General features: G+C 44.6%; 1 protein-coding gene across 4 annotated transcripts in view; it reads left to right on the top strand.

Moving 5' to 3' along the window:
• RPGRIP1L (RPGRIP1 like) overlaps window positions 1-22,941 on the top strand; it is an 89,389-nt gene that overhangs the window by 40,369 nt on the left and 26,079 nt on the right. For 3 of the 4 annotated variants that reach the window (XM_061593990.1, XM_061593994.1, XM_061593992.1), the window contains exons 16-22: window positions 3,123-3,259; window positions 4,866-5,229; window positions 6,576-6,769; window positions 7,945-8,028; window positions 8,430-8,510; window positions 9,795-9,957; window positions 18,554-18,648. In XM_061593990.1, the coding sequence (XP_061449974.1) occupies window positions 3,123-3,259; window positions 4,866-5,229; window positions 6,576-6,769; window positions 7,945-8,028; window positions 8,430-8,510; window positions 9,795-9,957; window positions 18,554-18,648 (1,118 nt within the window). The remainder of the gene's footprint in view (window positions 1-3,122; window positions 3,260-4,865; window positions 5,230-6,575; window positions 6,770-7,944; window positions 8,029-8,429; window positions 8,511-9,794; window positions 9,958-18,553; window positions 18,649-22,941) is intronic. The other variant, XM_061593991.1, reaches the window with a different exon arrangement.

The raw sequence follows: 22,941 nt of genomic DNA, 5'->3' as shown, positions 1-22,941 counted from the left end.
TGGGTCTTCATTATGTATGTTGCAATATTGAGCTCTGTTTAATAGTGACTGGTGCCCTTTGGAATTGGTGAGACAGAAGACAGGTACGCAGGAAGTAGGTGGAGGTACAGCCAGTGACAGAGCGTATTCTAGTTATGTCCCTATCCTCCTCCCTGCTGAGTTCTACAAGGGCAACACTGAGATGAAGGAGAAGGAACTTGACATGCAATGCCACACCCTGACCTGGTTGTAAGTAAAAAGTCAGGCAGGTGGGGGCTGGCTGAGAGCAGGCTGAGGTTGGTGGGGCACTGCCATTTTCACCCTAATGGACCAACTTGCACTGGCTGCAGTTGTGTATTTGATCACTATTCCAGGTATGCTGCATTAAAAAGGAATATGCACATTTAGAAAGTAGCATGTGACAGGGCATATGATTGTCTAAATCAGGGATGGGAAATCTGTGGCCCTCCAGATGTGGCTAGGCTCCAACTCCCATTATTCCTTGACTATTGGTTATGCTGGCTAGAGCTGATGGGTGAACTAGAAGTCCAACAACATCTGAAAGGCCACCGGTTGCCTATCCCTGGTCTAAATCGTTGCTGATCACAAGCTGAATATGAGCCAACAGTGTGATGTGGCTGCAAAAAAAGCCAAATGCTTTTTTAGGCTGCATTAACAGAAGTATAGCTTCCAAATCACATACAGTATTAGTTCCCCTCTATTTGGCACTGGTTAGGTCTCATCTTGAGTACTGCATCCAGTTCTGGACACTGCACTTTAAGAGGGTTACAGACAGATTGGCATGGATTCGGAGAAGGGCAACAAGGATGATCAGGGGACTGGAAACAAAGCCCTGTGAGGAGAGACTGAAAGAACTGGGCATGTTTAGCCTTGAGAAGAGAAGACTAAGGGAAAAAATGATAGCACTCTTCAAGTACTTGAAAGGTTGCCACACAGAAGAGGGCCAGGATCTCTTCTTGATCATCCCAGAGTGCACGACATGGAATAATGGGCTCAAGTTACAGGAAGCCAGATTTCGACTGAACACCAGGAAAATCTTCCTAACTGTTAGAGCGATATGAAAATGGAACCAATTCCCTAGGGAGGTGATGGGCTCTCCAATACTGGAGGCATTCAAGAGGCAGCTGGACAGCCACCTGTTGGGTATGCGTTAAGTTGGATTCCTGCATTGAGCAGGGGGTTGGACTCAGTGGCCTTGTAGGCCCCTTCCAACTCTACTATTCTATGATTCTGTGAAATCCATCCAGACTTTGGTTCTGTGATTTGAGTGTTTCTTCACATTAGAAAGGGGAGACTCAGTTATTGCAGTCTTGTGTAGTTACATTTAAGTTCTGTGAACTTCCATGAAAATACTTAATGAATTAGTGTCTTTTCACACATTATACAGCAATCACTATGTGCTGACTTCCTTGGGTACACAAGATGAGGCACTGTGAGTTCTGAAGATAACAGAAAATTCTGATTCAGGGCACCATTAATGTACACTGTACATTATCAGTAGCCTGAACGGGATAGCTAAATTTATTTTTATTTTCTTACATTTATGTTCTGTTTTTTTTCTGTTGTGGAATCAAAGGTGATGTGGTTCCTGGGCAGTCACTAGTCCAGGCACTAACCGGACCTAGACCTGCTTAGCTTCAGCAAGGTAGTGGCCTTATGTGCCTTCAAACCATACCCTAGGGCCTTAACAATAAATGCTTTTGTTAGTAGATCAGGAAGCACTTGTCATGCAGATCAGTAGATTTGAGGTCACCACAAAATGCAAAAAGACATCAAAGAAGATAAACAGATGTTTCTGTTAATTATGGATTTGTCAATTTATTGTCAGAACATTCAAGGTGCAGGCTAAAGTTTTGTTTCAATAAAACCCATGAAAATGTCAAATTCCCATTACAGCCTACGTATTTATTGGCTATTGATGGTTTGTGATGGATTTTTATCCCCCAACCACAGCCACACTATAACATAAAAAGCATTAAAAATATTAGCTGATTGAAAGCATGAATCCCATTACCTGTAAATCAGAATTAGTTTGCATTCTGAAACCAGCTCAATCTGTTGCTGGTATATTTATTTAAAGGGAACTGTACAGGCTTTAGCTCATAGACTTAACTGCAGCTCTTTACAAATAATTACTTTGATCAGGAAAGTAAGAAATCACTTATAGAACCCCGGAGGGGGGGGGAGGACCAGTTTTCTCTTCATGTCTAAGGACCATCAAGGAAGAGGCTCCCTAGCTTTCCATAACCTTTAGCACCACAACAGATAAGACTCTCGCATGTGCACTGATGCACCTCTCTGTTGAGCATAAAACACTGTGCTCCTGTTAGTTATTACACTAAGAACTTTTGCAGGGATAATACTACCAACCCCTAAAACAGAGATGGAGAACCTGTGGCCCTCCAGATGTTGGATTCCATCTCCCATCAGCCCTAGCCAGTATGCCCGATAGTTGAGGGTGATGGGAGCTTAGTCCAGCAACATCTGGAGGGCCATATATGTTGCATCCCTGCTCTAAAGCATGATTAAGCAGGAGGTAGGGCTAGCTTCCATCACTGGAGCAAAAATACAAGGAGCGATCCAAGAGCTGTAGATCACAACAGCATCAGGGTTTAAATGAAATCTGGAGCATAAACAGACAACTCTCTTGATAGTACAGTTCAAATCAATAACATCCATTTTTAATCTTTTTTGTGCCAAAATTGTGATCTTTTTGAGACAGTATGTACAGAGCTCTAGTGTCCCAGCAACCTCTTTCACTTTTGCTAAACATCTTGTTCAATAAATTAGTACCCTGTCAGATCTCCTGCAAAGGTTACTTAACAGTTCATTTAAGTTTTCCAAAGTTCAGTGTTACTGACAGATTTTACTGTGGAGGGTGAGATTTTCTCTGCTTTAATGGAATGTTTTATTACCTAATATTGTGTAAATTGTTCTGGGGTCTCTTAGTTGTTCTATCCATAAAACGAAGTATTTGCATTTGTTGACGAAATAGGAGTTGAAAAAGAGACGTCTGGAATCTGGGTTTTGACTGCTGTAATGGTTGGTGATTTTTACATGTCTGAAAGCTAAAACACTTGACCCTCTAATTGTGTGTGATGCATCATATATTTGATGTTTAGGAGTTGGACAAGGCATCCGAAACTATGGTACTGTGGAATACTGGGTCAAGTTAAGAGTTCCTATGGACCAGGCAATCAGGCTGTATAAGGAGCGGGCAAAAGCCCTTGGATACATAGCCACGAATCTAAAGGACCAGGTAAGCTGAAGAATTTAGATTTGCTTTTATTAACTTTATTGTTTCCTTAGTTCTGTTTCACTTCATATAGCATTTTGCTTTTATATTTTTTTGTTCCACGAGGGTCAGCTCTTGTGGAATTTCTGGTTTTGCCTTAAATCCTTTGCCTAGATGTGAACTCATAGATCTGTTCTAACATGTCCCGGATGATACCACAAGTCAAAGAGATTTATCATCTTGGCCAAAAATCCATGTGTACGTTAATTATAGAAGGATTCAGTAACATAGGATGTAGCTGTGTTAACAACCTCCAAGCATGGATCCTATGAGGAGACTGTGAGGAAGGGAGTCTTGGGGAGACAACAGAGTATAACAGTGTTTATGGAGGGTAAGGCTATCAACAGCTACTAGCCACAATGGCTCTGTTCCACCTCCACTGTCCAAGGGAGTATTTCCTGAATACCAGTTGCTGGGAATTACAAGTGTGGAAAGTGCTGTTGTGCTCATGTCCCGCTTGCAGGCTTCCCGTGGGCATCTGCTTGTCTGCTATGGGTGCAGAGTGCTGGTTAAGATGGGTCCTTGGCCTGATCCAGGAAGGCTCTTCTTATGCTCTTACAACAGAGTATACCAGTGTTTATGGCGGGTCACCAGTTTCCCCAGAGGAGATAACGGAGATAAGGAGGAAAGGACTTCTGAACCAGCAAGAAACAAACGCAAGATTCTGTTTGTGGGCCTCCTTAGTTTAAAACAGGGATTACCAGCTTCTTGAGATTGCGGGGCTAGATTCTCCTGGAAACCCAGCTTTCATGGCATCATTCCCAGCAGTTTAGCTAGAAAAATTCTGCCTTCCCTTTGCTGCTCCTGCTCTTGGCTTAAGAAAGTGACGTGGAGAAACCCATTGCTCTGCCCATCAGAAAATGAAGGCGCTGGAGTAGAAGTCATGTTTTAGATTCCTTAGAATACACCAGCTAGAGTGAGTTTGTTCATTTATTATACAGCCATGAGAGTTCTTCCAGGCACCTGGTTGGCCACTGTGAGAACAGGATGCTGGACTAGATGGGCCACTGGCCTGATCCAGCAGGCTCTTCTTATGTTCTTATGCTACACAGCAAGTGGATTGGACTGTGAAAGACCAACCCAAATTGTGTTTACATTTTGACAAATTTGTAGGGCAGTACAATATCTCAGAGAGGAGGTCAGGTCTCCTGCTCCCCTGGTGCATTCACTATAGCTGCCCAATTTCCCTGTTTTTTAAAGTTTGATAGAAATATCTGTGGGCTATATGTACATTCTTAAACTGCAAGGTTTTTTGCCTATTAGTGACTTACATTTTTATTCTTCCCTCCTTCCAAGGAGCTCCAAGCAGTGTATGTGACTTTTAACATGGGGGGAGGGGTATGTTCCCCTTTAAACCTCACAACAACCACCTGAGGTATATTAGCCAGCCCAGGATCAACCCACAAGCTTCAGAGCTAATTAGGGATTTGAACATGCCTCTCCACAGTCCTAGTCCAGTTCATCAGAGCTGGCATGTCAGTTCAATCTTTGTGTGAATTTCAACTTGCTGGTATGTCTGAGTTTGTCTTAGCCTAATTAGCCTTTTTCTTTCTCTTTCCTGTTAAAACAGGCAGGGCTCAGTCCTGTCCAAGTCAATGCTTCAGCTGATGGAAACTTAAATGAACTCCACATTACCATAAAATGTTGTAACAATCTACGGTGCCGAAAGACTAACGTCCAGCCAAATCCTTATGTTGTCTACAAGTTGTTTGACTTTGCGGACCACGATACCCCCATCATTCCCAGCAGCAACCACCCACAGTTTGCTGATCACATGTGCTTCCCAGTGCCAATGAATGCGGACCTCGACCGCTACCTAAAATCTGAATCCTTGAGTTTGTATGTTTTTGATGACAGCGAAACAGAAGACGGGATTTATATAGGAAAAGCAAATGTGCCTTTAATCTCATTAGCTCATGACAGATACATCTCAGGTAAGAACTTGCCCCTTTCACTAACGCCTCCCCCCAAAAAAATTCAAATGGTATATTTAGTTGAAATACCAAGCTTAACTCATCCATTGCTTTTTCGCTAGCCCGCATTACTTGACATCGCATCCACATTATAGAAGTTCTGTCATTTTTGAATCCGTTAAATAACTTCCACCACGGTTCACTCAGCCGTTCTCTCTCCCCAGCCTCCACTGAAACGAACAGCAGTTGTTCAAGAATAGTGAACAGGTCCCATCCGTTCTCATGTGGCTTGTACAACAGAGCTTCTAAATGTGTTGTGCCCTAAGGCCGCTTTCTTAAGCCCACTTAACTTGGAAGTAAGCTCCATCAGGAAAAAATACGAGGCTTACTTACAGGTACGCATGTAGGAACATAAGAAGCTGCTTCATATGAAGTCAGGCCGCTGGCCCATCTGGCTCAGCACTGTCTACACCGGCTGGCAGTGGCTCTCCAGGGTGCTTTTCCGGCAGGAGTCTCTCCCTGGCCTGCCTGGAGGTGCCGGAGATTGACCTTGGGACCTTCTTCCGACAAGGCAAATGCTTTACCACTGAGCTACGGCCTTTGTGGATTATGAGAAAAGCTGATTACCCTCTTCCATGCTAGCTGATGTGCCAGTGTACCACACAGCTGCTGTCAGGGCCAGCTCCAGGCATGTGGGGGCCCTTGGGCATCAGCTTGCCCTGGCCCCCCAGTGGGTGGATGTGTGTGCGTGCATGCGCCCCCCACAGCCCCCCTACCCGTCTAGTCTTTACCATTGCCCTTAATGAAGATGGCGGCTGCAGTTTCCCTAAGGGGAATGAAGCCTCCGCCGCCATCTTTGTTGATGGCACACATGCGTGCTATGCACGCACATCTCTGCCATCAACTAAGATGGCGGCAGTGGCTTCAATACCTTAGGGAAGCTGTGGCCGCCATCTTCATTAAGGGCAATGGTAAAGACTAGACGGGTGGGGGGGGCTGTGGGAGCGCGCACGGAGGGGCGGATGGCCCCTCAGGGGCTCCTGTAGCTCCGAGGCCCTCGGGCCAGTGCCCAACCTGGCCGCCCTTTAGAACCGGCCCTGGCTGCTGTGGTAGCTAATTAGACTTCAAGTGGCCTTGCTGTGAAATTACTGCTTGTTTCGTTCTATTAGAGTGCATTCACTTTGTCTAATATAGTTTATGCATTTATACCCCTCCTTTATTTCATCATGGACCCCAAGGTAGTGTACACATGGCTCCCAGGCACTGCCCAGACCTAGACCTGCTTAGCATTAGCAAGATGGTGTCTAGCCAACATACAGACTATTAAGAAGACCAACACATAGGTTTGCTCTTGTACTTAATTTCAGGTACCTTTGAGCTAACAGATTATGAAGGCCACTCCACTGGTACAGTTAGTATTGAACTAAAGTGGAAGTTTGCCTACCTCCAACCAGCTGGTGTGATTGCTGCAGCGGACCTAGCAGATTACATCCAGAATGAGAGACCAGTGAAAGGGCAAGGAGAAGGTCCAGTCCTGGTTCCTTTCTCATCGGCAGCAATGGTATATCATTTAAGGATTTCTTGCATGCGTGTGTGTGCTCAAACAAAATGAAAAGGTGATCCAACTCTTAGCCACCCACCGCAATTTTCAGTTACTAGATCCCAATGTCTCTTTTTTTAAAAAATAAAGAAACCCAGACAAATGTGCAGAAATAAATTATCTTTATAACTATATGATACTGAAACATTTTGATGGGCAAAGCTTCTCCCTGACCTAATGCAGAATAAGCTGTTCTCAGTTGATCTGTTCTAGGCTCAGTTCTGGTTGGGTATGAATTCTTTTCTCTCTTTTTTTTAAGTTTGGACTTTTCTAGTTGAAGACCCCCATCACACTGTGTTGTGATATCATTGGGAGCATGAAAAAGTTTGGGACTCTCACAGTCCCCACATGAGTTGCCCAGCATAGAAATATCAGAAGCTGTAGCCCATCTAGCCAAGTCCTAGCTGGAGATGCTGGAGATTAAACATGGGACCTTCTGCATGCAAAGCCAATGCTCTGCCCCTGAGCCACAATCCTTCCACTTCCCCTTTTCCCTGTTGAGGAACTATTGCAGCGGTGAAGCCTTCCAGTAGATTCTTCAGGCAGTCTGGGGTGTGTAGTTGACATCTCAGGGGCAGCGGATGTGCCTGAGCCCATTCAGATATTACAGAGGAATACAGTTGGTTATCATCAGCGTACTTCCTATACCTTGCCCCAAATCTCCTGATGATCATTTCCAATGGCTTCATATAGATGTTAAGCAGCACTGGGGACAAGATGGTACCCTGCAGCACCCCACATCACAACTGCCAGGGGGCCAAAAGACCCAGTGCTATTCTCTGAAAATGACTCTGGAAACCGGTGCCTGGACTCTGGTGGGCTGGATGAGGGCCAATAAACTTGAGTTTGTATCCTTGCAAGACGGAGGTACTATGGGGTTGGTTCCCGAGTGCGAGGAATGAAGTTTACAGTGCTTCCCAGTTCAATAGATTGGACTAGAAAGTATTTAGAGTTACACCTTCCAGGCTCTTTTACTATTCTGAGTTGGAGAAGAAATTCAAGGGGAAGGGAGGTAGACAGTTGTCACCTTGTATATGAACTGACCATTCTGAGTCAACAAAATTACCTTACAAACTGGGTTATTACTAACTTTTGTGATGTCGCTAGTTTTTGACTCAAATCTCTTGGTTCCTTAGAGGCCGCAGCCTAAGCCAAGACATCGCCCGGCTGCAGCAGAGAAGAAAGTGTCATTTGTAGATGTGGCCACACTGCCAAATCCAGTGAGTCTGGACTTCTTTAATTGTTGTGTACAAAGCGCATTTCTTCAAGCAACATAAAGTGGGCTCTTCAAATAGCTCTCCCTTTTCTACCAAGTGACTACATGATCTTAAGGCCCCATCCCCCCCAAAATTGAGGATTGGCAAAAGGGGGTCCCAGAGAAGCAAATTACCCTCCCAAACTCTTTTGCCAAGTACCTTAATAATAGGGAATTTTGTCACATTCAGCAGGAAGATGCGTATCACCATGTGGGGTATCAGGTTTCCTTAGCATGCATGGAGCATGAAGACCCTAGTTGCTCTTCAGATCATAGCTCCAGCACAGCAAAACACCTTAAACCAAGCGACATTACAGACTGACGTTTGAGTGTATTCTTTTCTGTATTTTATTCCTAATAACCTAGAGTCCCATTCCTGAAAAAGAAGATCAAGAGACTGAGCAGAAAACTGCAGGTGAAAGGCCTGTTGTTTCAAACATTCCGCAGGTACAAAGCGATTTAAACTTCAGTAGTTTTAAGTTTTTATTTCTAATTTTATGTGGAGCTGAAAGCATATTGATGGTGCAATCAATGCATTCAGTTTGGAATTTGAATTTAGTCTTAGAGAACTATACCAGGGATTGGGAGCCTGTAGGCCTGTCAGATGCTGTTGGACTGAACTCCCATCAGCCCAGCCAGTCTGGCCAATGGTCAAGGACGATGGCAGTTGTAGTCCAAAATGTCTGGAGGACCACAGGTCCCCCACCTCTAAGTTATACCTTGTGAGTAGCTGATGGGGTTGTCGGAAGCCATTATTTTGTATCTGGGTACAGGGAATGTATGTTGGATGACTTTCCAAATGGCACATGCCTTGTCTACAGTGTTTAATAGCAATGTTCTAGTGGCTTGGTTAAATATTCTAAACCTTTGCGTCTAGAGTGATTGCGGGATCTCAGCAGTTCTACTAGCCTGGGATGGGTGAGGATGCTGCAGCTATAGTAACTCTGTCCTCTCCATTTTGATAGCAGACCAACCATATACAAGGAAGGTTAAGAGATTAGGCCAGTTGTTCTTCGTTACGGGAGAGAAAGAAATTCCCCCACTCCCTCCCCCTGGTTTGTTCATTTCTCAAGCAGCTCTGAAATGAGTGGCAAAAATTCTACAGGGAAGAGGAAAAAGCTAGGCATTGCAAATTGAATGCTTTAGTGAATGGCTTTATACAGGTTTACAAGACATGTCATGTTATATATTAAAGAACCAAGAGTGCAGTGCCAAAATAGATTAGAGTTCATGGACTCAGCCTCCATAGCGCTTCCGCTGTGGGCCACTGTCCAAGTTAGAAGTTGCATTCACAGCACAAAACATTCCTAACATGAGAGCGAACGGTGGGAAATTCCTATACACCTAACCTGCTGCTAACACTAGGTTGCTTTTGTATATATCAACTATTCAGCAAGCAAGTGGGACTTCCCCTTAGATTTCAGAACACTTTTATAGGAGATGCGTAAACCTCAGCTGTCAAATTAGGCAGGTTGGAAATCATATCTTAAAGTAACAGGCAACAGGTTGTATCCAACACTAGTCCTACTCAGAGTAGACCCATTGAAATTAATGGTCGTGGCTCATTCAGGCCTATTAAGTTCAGTGGGTCTACTCTGAGTAGGACTTGGTAAGATACAACCCTTTAAGGTTAAAAACACAATTTGTATAAAATTAAATGCTTACAATAGCTTTAAAAATGCTTTATAAGTACCTTGCATGAATGTTTCTACCATCCTCATTTTACTTGAGGTCATACCAGAAACGCAAGCAGACAGCCCAGCAGGAAAACTTGTAGGCAAGTTTCAACAGGAACATGAGGATCTCTCTCAGCTCTCTGAAGGTCAGTTTGCCGACCAGAGCTCAGCTACTTCAGGGGATGAAACTGAAATTACTGAGGAATTGGAACCAGAAGGTAATTTTCTGCTTACACAATGTACCTCTACTTTGTTCCCTGCTAAACATATGTTGCTGACAGTAGAGACAGACACATCTGTCAATTTCTGTTTCTCATATTCTTTCCAGTATTAAGTTCAGATCACCCATTTCTACTTCACTTTGCAACTTCTTTAAAAAGTCTGCATGACAAGCCATGTGCATTTTTCTGCACAATTCTCCTAATATACCCAGTTCTGTGCAGTTTTGCCTAATATACATGTTTTTAAGCAATTTGCCCAAATCTATGTGTGTGTGTGTGTGTGTGTCGGAAGGCAGAGCTGGGGTCCCAATCCCGGGGAGCTGGATCCTGGAGAGTTGGGAGAAGAGTATTCGGATGGATGGCAGAGGGAAGGGGGAGGAACTTCCCCCCTTTGGAGCGAAGACGAAACAGAGGAACTGCCAGTGATAAGGTCGCTTAGCAACGGGGAGCCTGAGCCCTCCCTGGACATTCTCACGCCTCCCCCTCTTTCAGGCTCAGAGCAAGAGGGGGAAGAGGGAGGGCTGCTCACAGCCGAAAAGCGGGGAGGCAGTTTACCATCAGCCCCTCCCCTATCCCCCATCCTGGAATCGGAAACTTCAGAAGAGGAGGGGGTGATGCTTCCCCCCTCACCGCGCACACGCAGACAGCTGAAAAGACAGGAGAGAAGGGGGGGAAGGTGGGCAGTACCTGAGGGGCAGTTAAGGAGGAGCGAAAGATTGCGCGCCCGTTTGGCCCCTTCTTAAAGAACAGGCGGGAGGAAGTCCCTTGCTCTGTCAACTTTCTCCCAATGCCGCAGGACCTGTATCCCTGTATTGCTTCATGAGAAAACGCAGTCTTTGTTTGGACATTACCCTAATAAAACACGAATTAACTACAGCCGTTGGTCTGGTTCCTGAGTCACATCCTGGGCCTGACAGCTTGACAGAGCCACCTAAATCACCCTCAACGCTCTCTTCACTTGACTGGGACAAGATGTCAAAGGGAGCAGCGGGGGGGACGAACCCCACTTCTGAGACGGAAGAAGTGGAACTCTTGAGGACTAAGGTAGCTGATTTGCAGACGGATGTTCAAGCCCTGCTAGCAGCAGTCAAGGCGCTGAAGACGGATAATCAAACCTTGAAGGCCACGATAGACCAGATGCGAACAGCCCCTCCAGCTGCCGTAGTAAAGGTTCCCATTGGATTGCCCCCAAAATACGCGGGACAAAGTGATCAGTTGGCAACCTTCGTGGTTCAATGTGAGTTATATCTGGATGTCAGGCACATGGAATTTCCAGACGATGGGGCTAAAGTAGCTTTCGTGATTAGCCTCCTGGAGGGAGAAGCTGCAAAATGGGTGACTCCGTATCTCGTGAGAAAGGATACTGTCTTAGGAAGGTACAGAGGATTTATACAGGAGATGACTGAGATGTTTCAAGACCCGCAAAGGGCTGAAACAGTAGCGCGGCAACTAGGCGCTCTGAAGCAAGCTAAAGGGACTGTTTCCGAGTACACTAACGCTTTTAAAATTCTGTCCCAGGAAACTGGTTACAATGACGCCGCCCTGATGTTTATGTACCGGAGTGGATTAAATGCTGAAATCCTGGATGAGTTGGCCAGGACCTCCCCCCCCACTGACCTACCAGGGCTCATCCGGCTATGCCTACAGATAGATCACCGGATGGAAGGAAGGCGCCTGGAAAGGAAGCAGGAGGTCCCGAGATACTCAGCCTCGGCATCCCGCAACAAGACCCTTCCCACTGCAGGGATGGCAGGTAATGCAACTGAGGGACAGGGAGGGGCTAGGCCAAGACTGTCGGAAGAAGAAAAGGAAAGACGACGCCGGGAACGTTTATGCTTTTATTGTTCAAAGCCGGGCCATGTGGCCAGAAACTTTGGACTGAAAGGGGGGAAAGCCGAGCCGTCGGGAAACTAGAACACCCAGTCCACGTGCAGGCCGGTGGACTGGTGGCAGCGTTGTATAAAGGCCCCCCAACGATCCAACCTCCCACAAAGGGGGTGTTGGTCTTGCCTATTCGGATTACAACTTCCAGAGGAGTGGTGTTTAATTCCACTGCCTTAATTGACAGTGGAGCCTCCACAAATTTTATTGATGCAAAGTTAGTCAAGCATCATGGAATTTCCCGGTGGAAACTGGACGCTCCCCTAGCTGTGGAGACTATCGATGGGAGACCCCTGAAGTCAGGAGGGGTGACACAAGCCACGGAGGAAGTGAAACTTCAAATCCCTGGGCAAGAAGAGTTCATTTCGCTATACGTGTCAGATCTCTCGAACTTTGAGGTGATTCTGGGAATGCCCTGGCTAGCAAAGCATGAACCCAAAATAAGTTGGAAGGAGGCGGTGGTGTGGTTCACCTCACAGTATTGCCAGGAGAACTGTCAACCTGAAGGAATCAAGAACACCCTAGCGGGGGCAGTGCAAGAGATCGAGCAAGTGACCCTGCCGCCAAAGTATGAAGAATTCAAAGATGTGTTTGATGAAAAAGAGGCAGAGACTTTACCCCCCCACCGCCCTTACGACTGTGCGATTGACCTAGTGCCAGGAGCCAGCATCCCATCAGGGAGAATCTACTCTCTCACAGAGAATGAGAGGGAGGCCCTGAAGGAATTCCTGGATAAAAACCTGAGGCGAGGATTCATACGCCCCTCACAATCCCCTGCTGGAGCGCCACTATTGTTTGTGAAAAAGAAGGGGGGGAACTCAGACCCTGTAACGACTATCGCGCACTGAACCAGATCACCATCCCCAACAGCTACCCGCTGCCCCTGATCTCAGAGTTGCTGGACCGACTGCGCTCTGCAAAAATCTTCACGAAGTTGGATTTGAGAGGAGCGTACAATCTGATCAGAATGAAGGAGGGAGATGAATGGAAAACAGGATTCTTGACTGCTTACGGACAGTATGAATACCTGGTCCTGCCGTTCGGGCTTTGTGGAAGGCCAGGAATTTTTCAAAAATTCATGAACGACGTGTTTAGAGACTTGTTGGACACATATGTAATCTGTTACTTAGATGATATCCTGGTGTTCTCAAAGAACCAGGAAGACCACGACCAGCATGTGAAGACGGTGTTGAAGAGACTGAGAGAAAATCACCTGTATGCTAAATTAGAGAAATGTGGATTTGACCTCAAGTCTCTAGACTTCCTTGGATATCGAATCTCAGCGGAAGGCGTGGAGATGGACCCAGGGAAAGTAAGCTGCATATTGGACTGGGGCCAATCTGTCACCAAAAAGGATGTACAACGGTTTTTGGGGTTTGCCAATTATTACAGAAAGTTCATTCCAGGGTTTTCCAAATTAACAGCTCCTCTGACTGACTGTTTAAGGGGGAAGAAGAAGTTTCAATGGACAGAGAACGCCACCGAGGCCTTTGAGGAGCTGAAGAGAAGGTTTGCTACTGAGCCCATTCTGCGCTTTGCTGATCCGAACCGCCCTTTCGTAGTGGAAGCAGATGCTTCAGATTTTGCCATCGGGGGGGTCCTGCTACAATTAGACCAAGAAGGGAAGGAGCTGCACCCCTGTGCGTACTTCTCTCGGAAGTTAAAGCCTGCAGAGAAGAACTACACAGTTTGGGAGAAGGAGCTGGTGGCCATCAAGGACTCTTTTGAAAACTGGAGACAATACCTAGAGGGGACCTCTCATCGAATTGAAGTGTGCTCCGACCACAAGAATCTTGAAAGCCTCCAAACCGCCAGAAAGCTGAACCAGAGACAGATAAGATGGTCCCAGTTCTTCACTAGGTTTAACTTCCAGATTACTTACCATGCCCAAGCCAAAAACCAGAGAGCGGATGCCTTATCCAGACAGCCACAATACAAAGAAAGTGAATCCGAGGACCAGCCTCAGTACGTAATCCCGCCAGAGAAATTAACGTTGGGAGTATGCCAGCCTTCATGGGAAGAGGAACTCAAAAAGGCACAACAAGAAGATGCAGACATGCTAAAATATCAGCAGGAGACGGGACAAGGTCAAGACTCAGAAGTAACCTTTCACTGGAGAAATGGACTGTTATGGTTCAAAACCGCCAGATATGTGCCAGAAGGGGAATTAAGGCTCAGAATCCTACGCCAGTGTCATGATTCCATCACAGCGGGACACTTTGGGATTTACAAGACCATTCAGAACGTGGCCAAGGACTTCTGGTGGCCTAAAATGCGTTGGGATATTGAGAGTTATGTAAAGTCCTGCTCTGTCTGTCTGCGGACAAAAACACAAACAGGGACACCAGCAGGACTGTTACAACCATTGCCTGTCCCACACGAACCCTGGAAGAACCTCTCCATGGATTTTATAACTGATCTACCCAAGTCCCAAGGAATGACAGCCATCTTAGTAGTGGTGGATCTACTTACCAAAATGGCACACTTTCTTCCTTGTGCAGGGGCCTTAGAGGCTAAAGAAACGGCCAAGTTATTCATAAAAGAAGTCTACCGGCTGCATGGATTGCCAAACAGCGTAGTCTCAGACCGAGGAACTCAGTTCACAGCCAAATTTTGGAGAGCAATGTGGAAACAGTTGCAGACGGAATTAAAACTCTCCTCCGCCCATCACCCCCAGACAGATGGGCAGACGGAACGCTTGAACGCCGTTTTGGAAAGATATTTACGAAGTTATGTGTCCTATCAACAGACTGACTGGGTATCATATTTGCATTTTGCAGAGTTCGCCTACAACAATTCTCTGCACTCCAGCACTCAACAAACCCCGTTCTTCGCTAATTATGGATTCCATCCTAAAGTCTTTCCAAGCAGCTCAGAAGGAATGCTGGTACCGGCAGCTGAGAACTTCCTTAAGGAATTGCAAGCGGCGCAACAGACACTGAAACAGCAGTTAAACGAAGCCAAAATGGAGTACAAGCGAGTTGCTGACCTGCACAGGAAGGAGGGCCCCCCCCTTCAACCGGGAGACCAGGTATGGCTGTCCACCCGCTTCCTCCAGATGCCGGGCAAATGTAGAAAATTACAAGACAAGAGGGTGGGTCCTTTCGAAATAGAAACTCAAATCAATCCCGTGGCGTACCGACTGAAGCTGCCTGACACGTTTAAAATACATCCTGTGTTCCATCGATCCCTCTTAACGAAAGCCGCCCCTCCCAGTGAGTTACGGCCGGAGGAACCTCCCGGAGCTCCACTCCTGGTAAATGAGCAGCTTGAGTTTGAAGTTGAGGAGATCTTAGATTCCAGGATCAGACGCCACAAGCTGCAGTACTTGATTCACTGGAAAGGCTATGGGGTGGCTGACAGATCATGGGAAGATGCAGCTGATGTGCATGCTCCAGAATTGGTAAAACTTTTCCATCAACGTTTTCCCCACCGTCCCAAGCCAGACAAGGGGAGGGGGGCACAGCCTGGGAGGGGGGATGGTGTCGGAAGGCAGAGCTGGGGTCCCAATCCCGGGGAGCTGGATCCCGGAGAGTTGGGAGAAGAGTATTCGGATGGATGGCAGAGGGAAGGGGGAGGAACTTCCCCCCTTTGGAGTGAAGACGAAACAGAGGAAATGCCAGTGATAAGGTCGCTTAGCAACGGGGAGCCTGAGCCCTCCCTGGACATTCTCACGCCTCCCCCTCTTTCAGGCTCAGAGCAAGAGGGGAAGAGGGAGGGCTGCTCACAGCCGAAAAGCGGGGAGGCAGTTTACCATCAGCCCCTCCCCTATCCCCCATCCTGGAATCGGAAACTTCAGAAGAGGAGGGGGTGATGCTTCCCCCCTCACCACGCACACGCAGACAGCTGAAAAGACAGGAGAGAAGGGGGGAAGGTGGGCAGTACCTGAGGGGCAGTTAAGGAGGAGCGAAAGATTGCGCGCCCGTTTGGCCCCTTCTTAAAGAACAGGCGGGAGGAAGTCCCTTGCTCTGTCAACTTTCTCCCAATGCCGCAGGACCTGTATCCCTGTATTGCTTCATGAGAAAACGCAGTCTTTGTTTGGACATTACCCTAATAAAACACGAATTAACTACAGCCGTTGGTCTGGTTCCTGAGTCAAATCCTGGGCCTGACAGTGTGTGTGTGTGGTTTTCACTAATTCTTGCATTTTTTTGTCCACTTTCCCAGGATTACATATTTTCAGTTTTTGGTACTACAGTGGAGTTGCATCATATGCACATTTAATTTACACAAATTCAACTATATGCGCTTGGCCAAAAGAAATCAAATACTGCAGGCAATTCCGCCTGCCATTCCACTCAATGAGCGTATGTCCCGGAGTGCGCATGAGATGGGAGAAGTGAATCTGCTCTTCCCTCAGTCGGTCTCAGTTCGCGCATGCCTCTCATAGTGTGAGCATCTTGCCGCACTGAGTGTGATTCTAGTATTTTTCATACTGTACTTTATGGGCGATTTAAGGGATTTTCAAGGGTAATTTTGACTATATGCAATTTTAGAACCTAACCCCTGTGTAACATACAACTCCGGTGTACACCCCAAAATACCGGGAACTGTGCATTTGAAATGGTAGCTGAGTTTCAATCTGCTTGTTGGTTCAGGAAATGTGGACTTGGCAGTTCTCCATTAAAATGCAAATTGAATGATTTTTTCCTCATCCTAAGCTGACTGCAGAAGTAACTTCATCAGAGGCCATTGTTTTGGTTTCTCTCACATCTATAGCCGTGTTGGGGTAGATGGTGTGTTAGTGTTGTCTCTAGCTTTGTCCTGCTCAGAGTAGACCCATTCAAATCAATGAACCCAATTTATTAATGTCCATTACCTTCAGTGGGTCTACTGTGAGTAGGACTAGCATCGGGAAAAACTGCATGACTAAAAAAAATAACTTACAGCTTTGTCAGTTATTACAAAGAGAGGGGGGGAGTTTTCAACCTAGTTCGATAAAATGTTAAAGGAAACTGGCTTCTATTTCAAAATGTCTTTATATTTTCTCTTCAGAAGAGAGATTCCTCCTTCAGAAGAGCACTGTTCTGAAGAATATTTTAAAGTGTGTGTGCCCCTTTTGTCTGCAGGTAGCAGCCACCCATAATGTCAAAGAGAGAAAGACAGCGAGTCTCAGACAATGAGAGACTGGCGTATAACTTATCACACATCTTCGGATGAAAGGAGTTAGAGGCAGCTTAATGCAAAGAATGCAAAAATCCCAGGTCACAGTCTTTTTTTTTAATTATATGTTCACTGTACAGGAAGTGAACGGAGAGGCCTTCTATTACAGGCCCAGATCCTATTCAAAGGAAGAATAGTGGTTTCTGAATTATTATTAATTAATAATAATAATAATATACTTTTTTTAAAAGAAAACTGAAACTCAATGTGTTTTATAAAAATAACTTCATTGTAACCACCAGAAGCATAAATTGTCACTAAGGTGAGTTGCACTCCAGGGTCATATTCAGGCCAGAACCCAGTGCTCTAGAGAGCGGCGTTCATATGCTATTATAGTACAATCGATGCAGTGGGTGATCAGTTAACCCAGTGACCATAGAAAGGCAGCATTGGCTGGTTCACCCATTCATGTCCACCACTTGATAACCTGCAATAGCACGGATTGGGGAGGAATCACTTGTGGGTATAACACCATAAATAGCACTTTGATGTCACCGTAGACACAATGGTTTGATGGAGTTGATTCACAACTTCTGATTTCCACTGGAAATTTTACTGTAATCTAGTGGAACGAAATCAAGTGATAAATACATCAGTGTGTACTAGCCCCGCATCTCTGTATTCCAACATTGCCAGAAATAGCTGCATTAGTCATGATCACCTAATACGCTTCTTCACAGGGTGATATTGCTCAGGGTGATATTATAGAATGACTAGTCTGCAGGAATGCATTGTCACCGTAATTGCTATGAAATGCATTGTTGCCAACCATTTCCACAACTTTGGAGTAGTGGTTTTGTGCAATAAATTACGTTGGTGTTCCTGGGTACAGGATGGTGAACCCTCATTTGTATAATCATCCAGTAAGCTATTTACAGGGTTACAATTGCCCCACTGTGAATACGTCCCTAGAGTTGTCGCCATTGTTAATGCCTTTGGTGGCTAAGTAATAAATTGTTATTCCTTTGGCAAAGGAGACCCAAACACTTGATAGAAACTGTCCCCAGCAGATTATACATATGTGCAAGTCGTGGCTTGTTAGAGAAGAAGTTACTGCCATGCACACCATATGGGAGTATATGTTGATCTCTATTAACCTTGGGAACTGATGGGAAGCAGCGTGGGCGGAAGCATCCAGCTTTTGTGAGGCAGCATGGGCTGTCCCCTGAACCAAAACCATCTGAATTCATACAGAGTCTAAAGCAAAGTTAATGTCCATAGTCCATTGTAGGCTAGGAGTCTGTACTAAGTTTAAAAAAAAAAAGCTCTTACTGTGAATGAATTGGTAACACTGCATCTCTCCAAGTGCCAAATCAAAGTGAAACGAGGCCTGAAGAGGAATTGGATGATTCTGCAGACCATTTAATGATCATTGATTGGCCAGTGTCACATTGTGTCTGCAAGGAAGAGAAATCGTACACCATTACGTTAAACTATTTTCCTGCACTCTTGTACCACGTTTAAATAGTTTTCTTTTGTCAAGCTCAACTGGGCCTAATACTGGGTGTTTTTGACTTGTTTTCTTCTATTCTGGTTGTTTCTTCAACAGACCAAGATGATAGACGGATGACTGATGCTGCTGAATCCGTGACAGACAGTGATGACTGTATTGTCCCAAGTTCAGTGTCCACAAGTCTTAAGCAGGTTAGTCAGTATTTGTGTGTGGCGGTGGGTGAGGAATTAAATTCTTCCATCTGGACCTTCTCAAATACTTTATCAAAAAGTGACCCATACCCCCCCCGGTCCTTCTTGGTGATATTGCACTTAAAATACAAAGAAGAAGAATGTGCAACTTCTAATTAGTCATTTGTGAATCCTGTTTGAGAACAGAATTCCCATTTGTGGAGTGGGTGTGTATGCAGTGGTGGTTATGCTGACTTTGGAAGCAGATTCTGTTCAGTTGAAGAGGGTGTGTGGGTGTAAAATCACATATGTATGTGAGAGAGAGTTAACTTGTTCTATGCTATTAATGTCTTCTTTCAAAATATGCCCTTGAATTTTTACCATACTGGATTGTGCCTACAATGATTGATATCAGCCTTATTATAGTGTTCAGGCACTAGCTAAGCCAGTAACGCATGTGCAGCATCTTAGTATGTAACCAGCCACATTAAACAATGTTTTGTGCTTGATTGGCTTCTTGTCTATTCATCATTCCTCACAGGGATTTTGAAATGCTGCCACCTATCTAAACCAGAGAGAGAGAGAGAGAAATTATTTTAATAGGTGGAACTGTATTATGATTAACTGCATACTCCGTGCCATCAAATTCTTTTAAGCTGTAACAATGTGAGCCAAATAGGAAAATTACTCATTGCCAATGAGCCCTGCAAGAATACAGCTGGGTCTACAAATCTCTAGTATTGTTGCACTCTATTATAACCAGAATGATTTAGGAGGACTTAAAATATCTTGCAGCCTCAAACTGGTTAGTGTGTGGATCTTTTTATTTCCGTCTTTCTCCACTAATCTGCCCAAAAGGAAATTAGCCACAGGGCCAGGAGGAGGAGAAAGATCTTAGAATGAACTGGACATAGTCCAGTTCTGCATAACTTATTCAGGAGCAGTGGCTGCCCTGCTCACTTCATTGTTGGGGGCAAACTGGGATTCAAGGATGTCATCACACAGTATTACTGCCACATCTATTTAACTAGCGGTAATTCTTTGGGCATGACGTGTCACCCTTTTTAAGGCAAACTTTTTTTTTTCTGTGCAGTTCACATTGCTGTGAATGGAAAAGTCCTTACATGCACCGGAGCTCTTGTACATTTAGGCATCTGATGGACTAGGACTATTAGATGAAAGTTAAATCCCCCTTGAACTCATGAGATTTGCTTCAGATTAATGGGGATAATTCAGCCACTTCCAAATTTCACTGATTTCAATAAATCAACTTTACAAATGTGCTTCAACTCTCCTTTTGACATCAGTAGGACTTAGGCATGTTTAATCTATGTTGAATTTAGGAGCAGATTATCTTGAGCTGTATGTAGAAGACTCTTAAAAGGGATGAGGGGACTTCCTTCTACCTAACAGTCCCAATCCAGCAGTTCTTTCTACAAGCGGGAACTCTGATACTCAGGATGCAATTATTATCCTGATGCCTAGAATGTATAAAGCAGGGGCTGGGGATCCCATGCCCCTCTGGATGTTGCTGGACTACAGCTCCCATCATCCCTGATGGGATGCTGGCTGGGGCTGCTGGGAATTGGAGTCCAACAACATCTGAAGGGCCACAAATTACCCAACTGTGGTTTAAAGGATATATTAACTGTCTTATAGTTAATCTGATTGCTGGTCCATTCATCTCAGTGCTACCTACTTCAACTAGCAGCAGGTCTCAAAGGTCCCTGGCCTGCTATCTGAGACTTTTTGTGTGTGTCTTTTAAAGCAGAAATGTCAGGACTTAAACGTGCTGTCCCACTGAGCTGTGGTCCCTCCCTTGAAATCACTTCTTTTGTAGCCAGTTGGCTAAGTGCTTGTAGTATTAGTTACAGCTAGGATCAGAATTTCTAAATACAAGAAAGTCATTACTCCAGAAATGCCTAGTTGGTTGTAGGAGAAAAATATAGCTGAACCTTATTTTTATCAGTGAGATAAATACTCCTGCAGCTGTTCTGTGTGTGTGTGTGTGTGTGTGTGTGTGTATATATGTGTATATATATATACACACACACACATATAGAATATATATAAATATATATAAAAAATTTCCCCAGGATTTAGCTATATGACTGGCTGTTTCTCCCTCTTTCCCTTGTCTGTTATGTATAATTAATCATAGATTACTTCATTTTGTTTCATTGCATTTACATTTATGAGCTTCGCTTTGTCGGTAGGAAATGCTTGTCCCCTTCTTTTTCCTTTCCAAAGTGGCATAATTAGTGTTAGCATCTTTTTTAACAGGCTACATAAAGTTTAGTGGCTGGATTAAATCATGTCATTAACATAATGTGCTATACAATTTGCCCCTATCTCTTTTCGTTTCCACTACATCAAAGTGCCACAGAGTGCCAACGTAATTGGGCCTTGCTAGCTTGTCAGGTTGAGTCAAGATGATGACTGGTGCTTTGGCTAAGAAAGCTTCCAGGCATGATAATTAATGGGAGGGGGAGGGAGAAATCAGAGAAATGTAAAACTTTGGACAGTTCTTTATGAATATTTCATACATTTGAATAATCAGAAGTTAACATTATCAATTTGATGTATAATACATTGATTAAAAGCCTTGTTACAGGCCCTCGAAATAGACATCAGAACTGGAAATTTGCATTTGCTTTGGCAAAGGCTAAACAAGGAATAAAATAAAATTAACAATTGCTTGCTCTCATCTCCACCTCTGCACTTGATCATTTTGAGTAATAATATAGCTTTCAATTATCACAATAAATTTTTTCTGCTGTCAGCTCTCAAGTTATCTTCAAATGTGCCCACAAGGCAAATCTTAGCAAAACCAATTTATTCTGTGGTGGTCTCGTTTTCCTCTAGGTGTGTTTACATCTTTTCTCCTTCATTATAGATAGTCTTTGTGTGCTTTTCTTGCACTAATAGCAGTTTAGTGAAAACTGTCATAATCACTTTCCTTAAATTAAGATCTTGGGGTTCCTAATTAATTTGGACATCCAGCATTCTTTAAAGAGCAGAAGCCAGCTTTTCCAGGTGCTTGTGTTTCTATAGACTACAGTATGTTGTAAAAACGAAGACGGCACCAAGTTAAAATGAAATTGAAGGTCCTGAAAAAGAAAAGAGGACCAAAAAAATGACTTTTCATTTTGAGGATTTTTTTTTCCAATTGCTATAGGAGGTTGTCAGATCATAAGCTAAAGGGGAAAATTAATTTAAAGCGTTTATTGAAAAATATGCTCAGGATCAGCAAGAGAGAATGATTTCGTGGTTTGTAGATAAATGTATAAAGTTGAAACCCTTTCACTTTAATTTACCTATAATTATGATAAATTGGTATTTTTATTGTATTGTATGTCTCTTTGAAAACTATTTAGCTGAAAAAGACTGCATTCAGATGTTAATGCTGAGCTGCAGTTTAGCATTTTGAGAATGAGCCATGGCAGTCCTTGGGACCATGAATTCCCCTCTCCTCTGAGTGTGATGAGAGGAGATTGAATGCTTGCACTTCTGGTTGTGAATAAACTGAAGTTTGTCATTATATCAAAACTCGTGGTTTATTCTAATTGTGGTTAAGACAAACAAAGCAGGATGAAACCATGTTTTCAGATCCAGCTAAAATAAACCACAGCTTCCCAAGTTCAGATATAAAGGGAAACTATACCCCCTTTTGTGTGTTACTCACATGAAGAAATAAAGCATGTAGAAAGGGGATGCAACTCTGGTCCCACCCCCGATGGCACGCAGCTTCCTGTTACCATCCACATATTAGCATGGATATCTGTGGGGAAGACTGTGTGTAGACCTCCTGTGTATGTGCATAGCCTTCTCCGGATCACTCAGTGTTCCAAGGCCCAAGGAAAGCTACATGCACAGAGGTCTCACTGTGAAGGCTTCCCTGCCTCAGGCATCGACTCTGATGGGTAGGTGGCAGGGACAGGGCCAAGAGGAGCCATGCATCATTGGTGGTGCAGCAAAGGTTGCGATATCTCCTTCCTTCATGAGCCAGAGAGGGGAAGGAGAGTGCACGATCTTGACTGTCCCCATGGGACTTTCTCAACATGTTCAACTAATTTGATTTAGCATTGTTTTTGAACTAGTCTAAATTCTGGAAATGAAAATACTAACTTCTAGGACCACCCAGAGGTCTGTTTGCTGTCTTGTGTGCAGACAGCAGTGATTCTGATACCAAGTCAGATCAATAGTCCATCTAGTTCAGACCTAGAGACACTTGCTAGCAGCACCTCTCCAGGGTTTCAGGCACATTTTCTTTCCCGACCTTACTTGGAACTGCTAGGGACTGAACCTAAGACC

This window comes from Rhineura floridana, chromosome 13, assembly GCF_030035675.1.
Source record: "Rhineura floridana isolate rRhiFlo1 chromosome 13, rRhiFlo1.hap2, whole genome shotgun sequence".
Taxonomy (NCBI): domain Eukaryota; kingdom Metazoa; phylum Chordata; class Lepidosauria; order Squamata; family Rhineuridae; genus Rhineura; species Rhineura floridana.
Note: the sequence above shows the minus strand (reverse complement) of the source record. Positions and strands in the feature narration are given on the sequence as shown.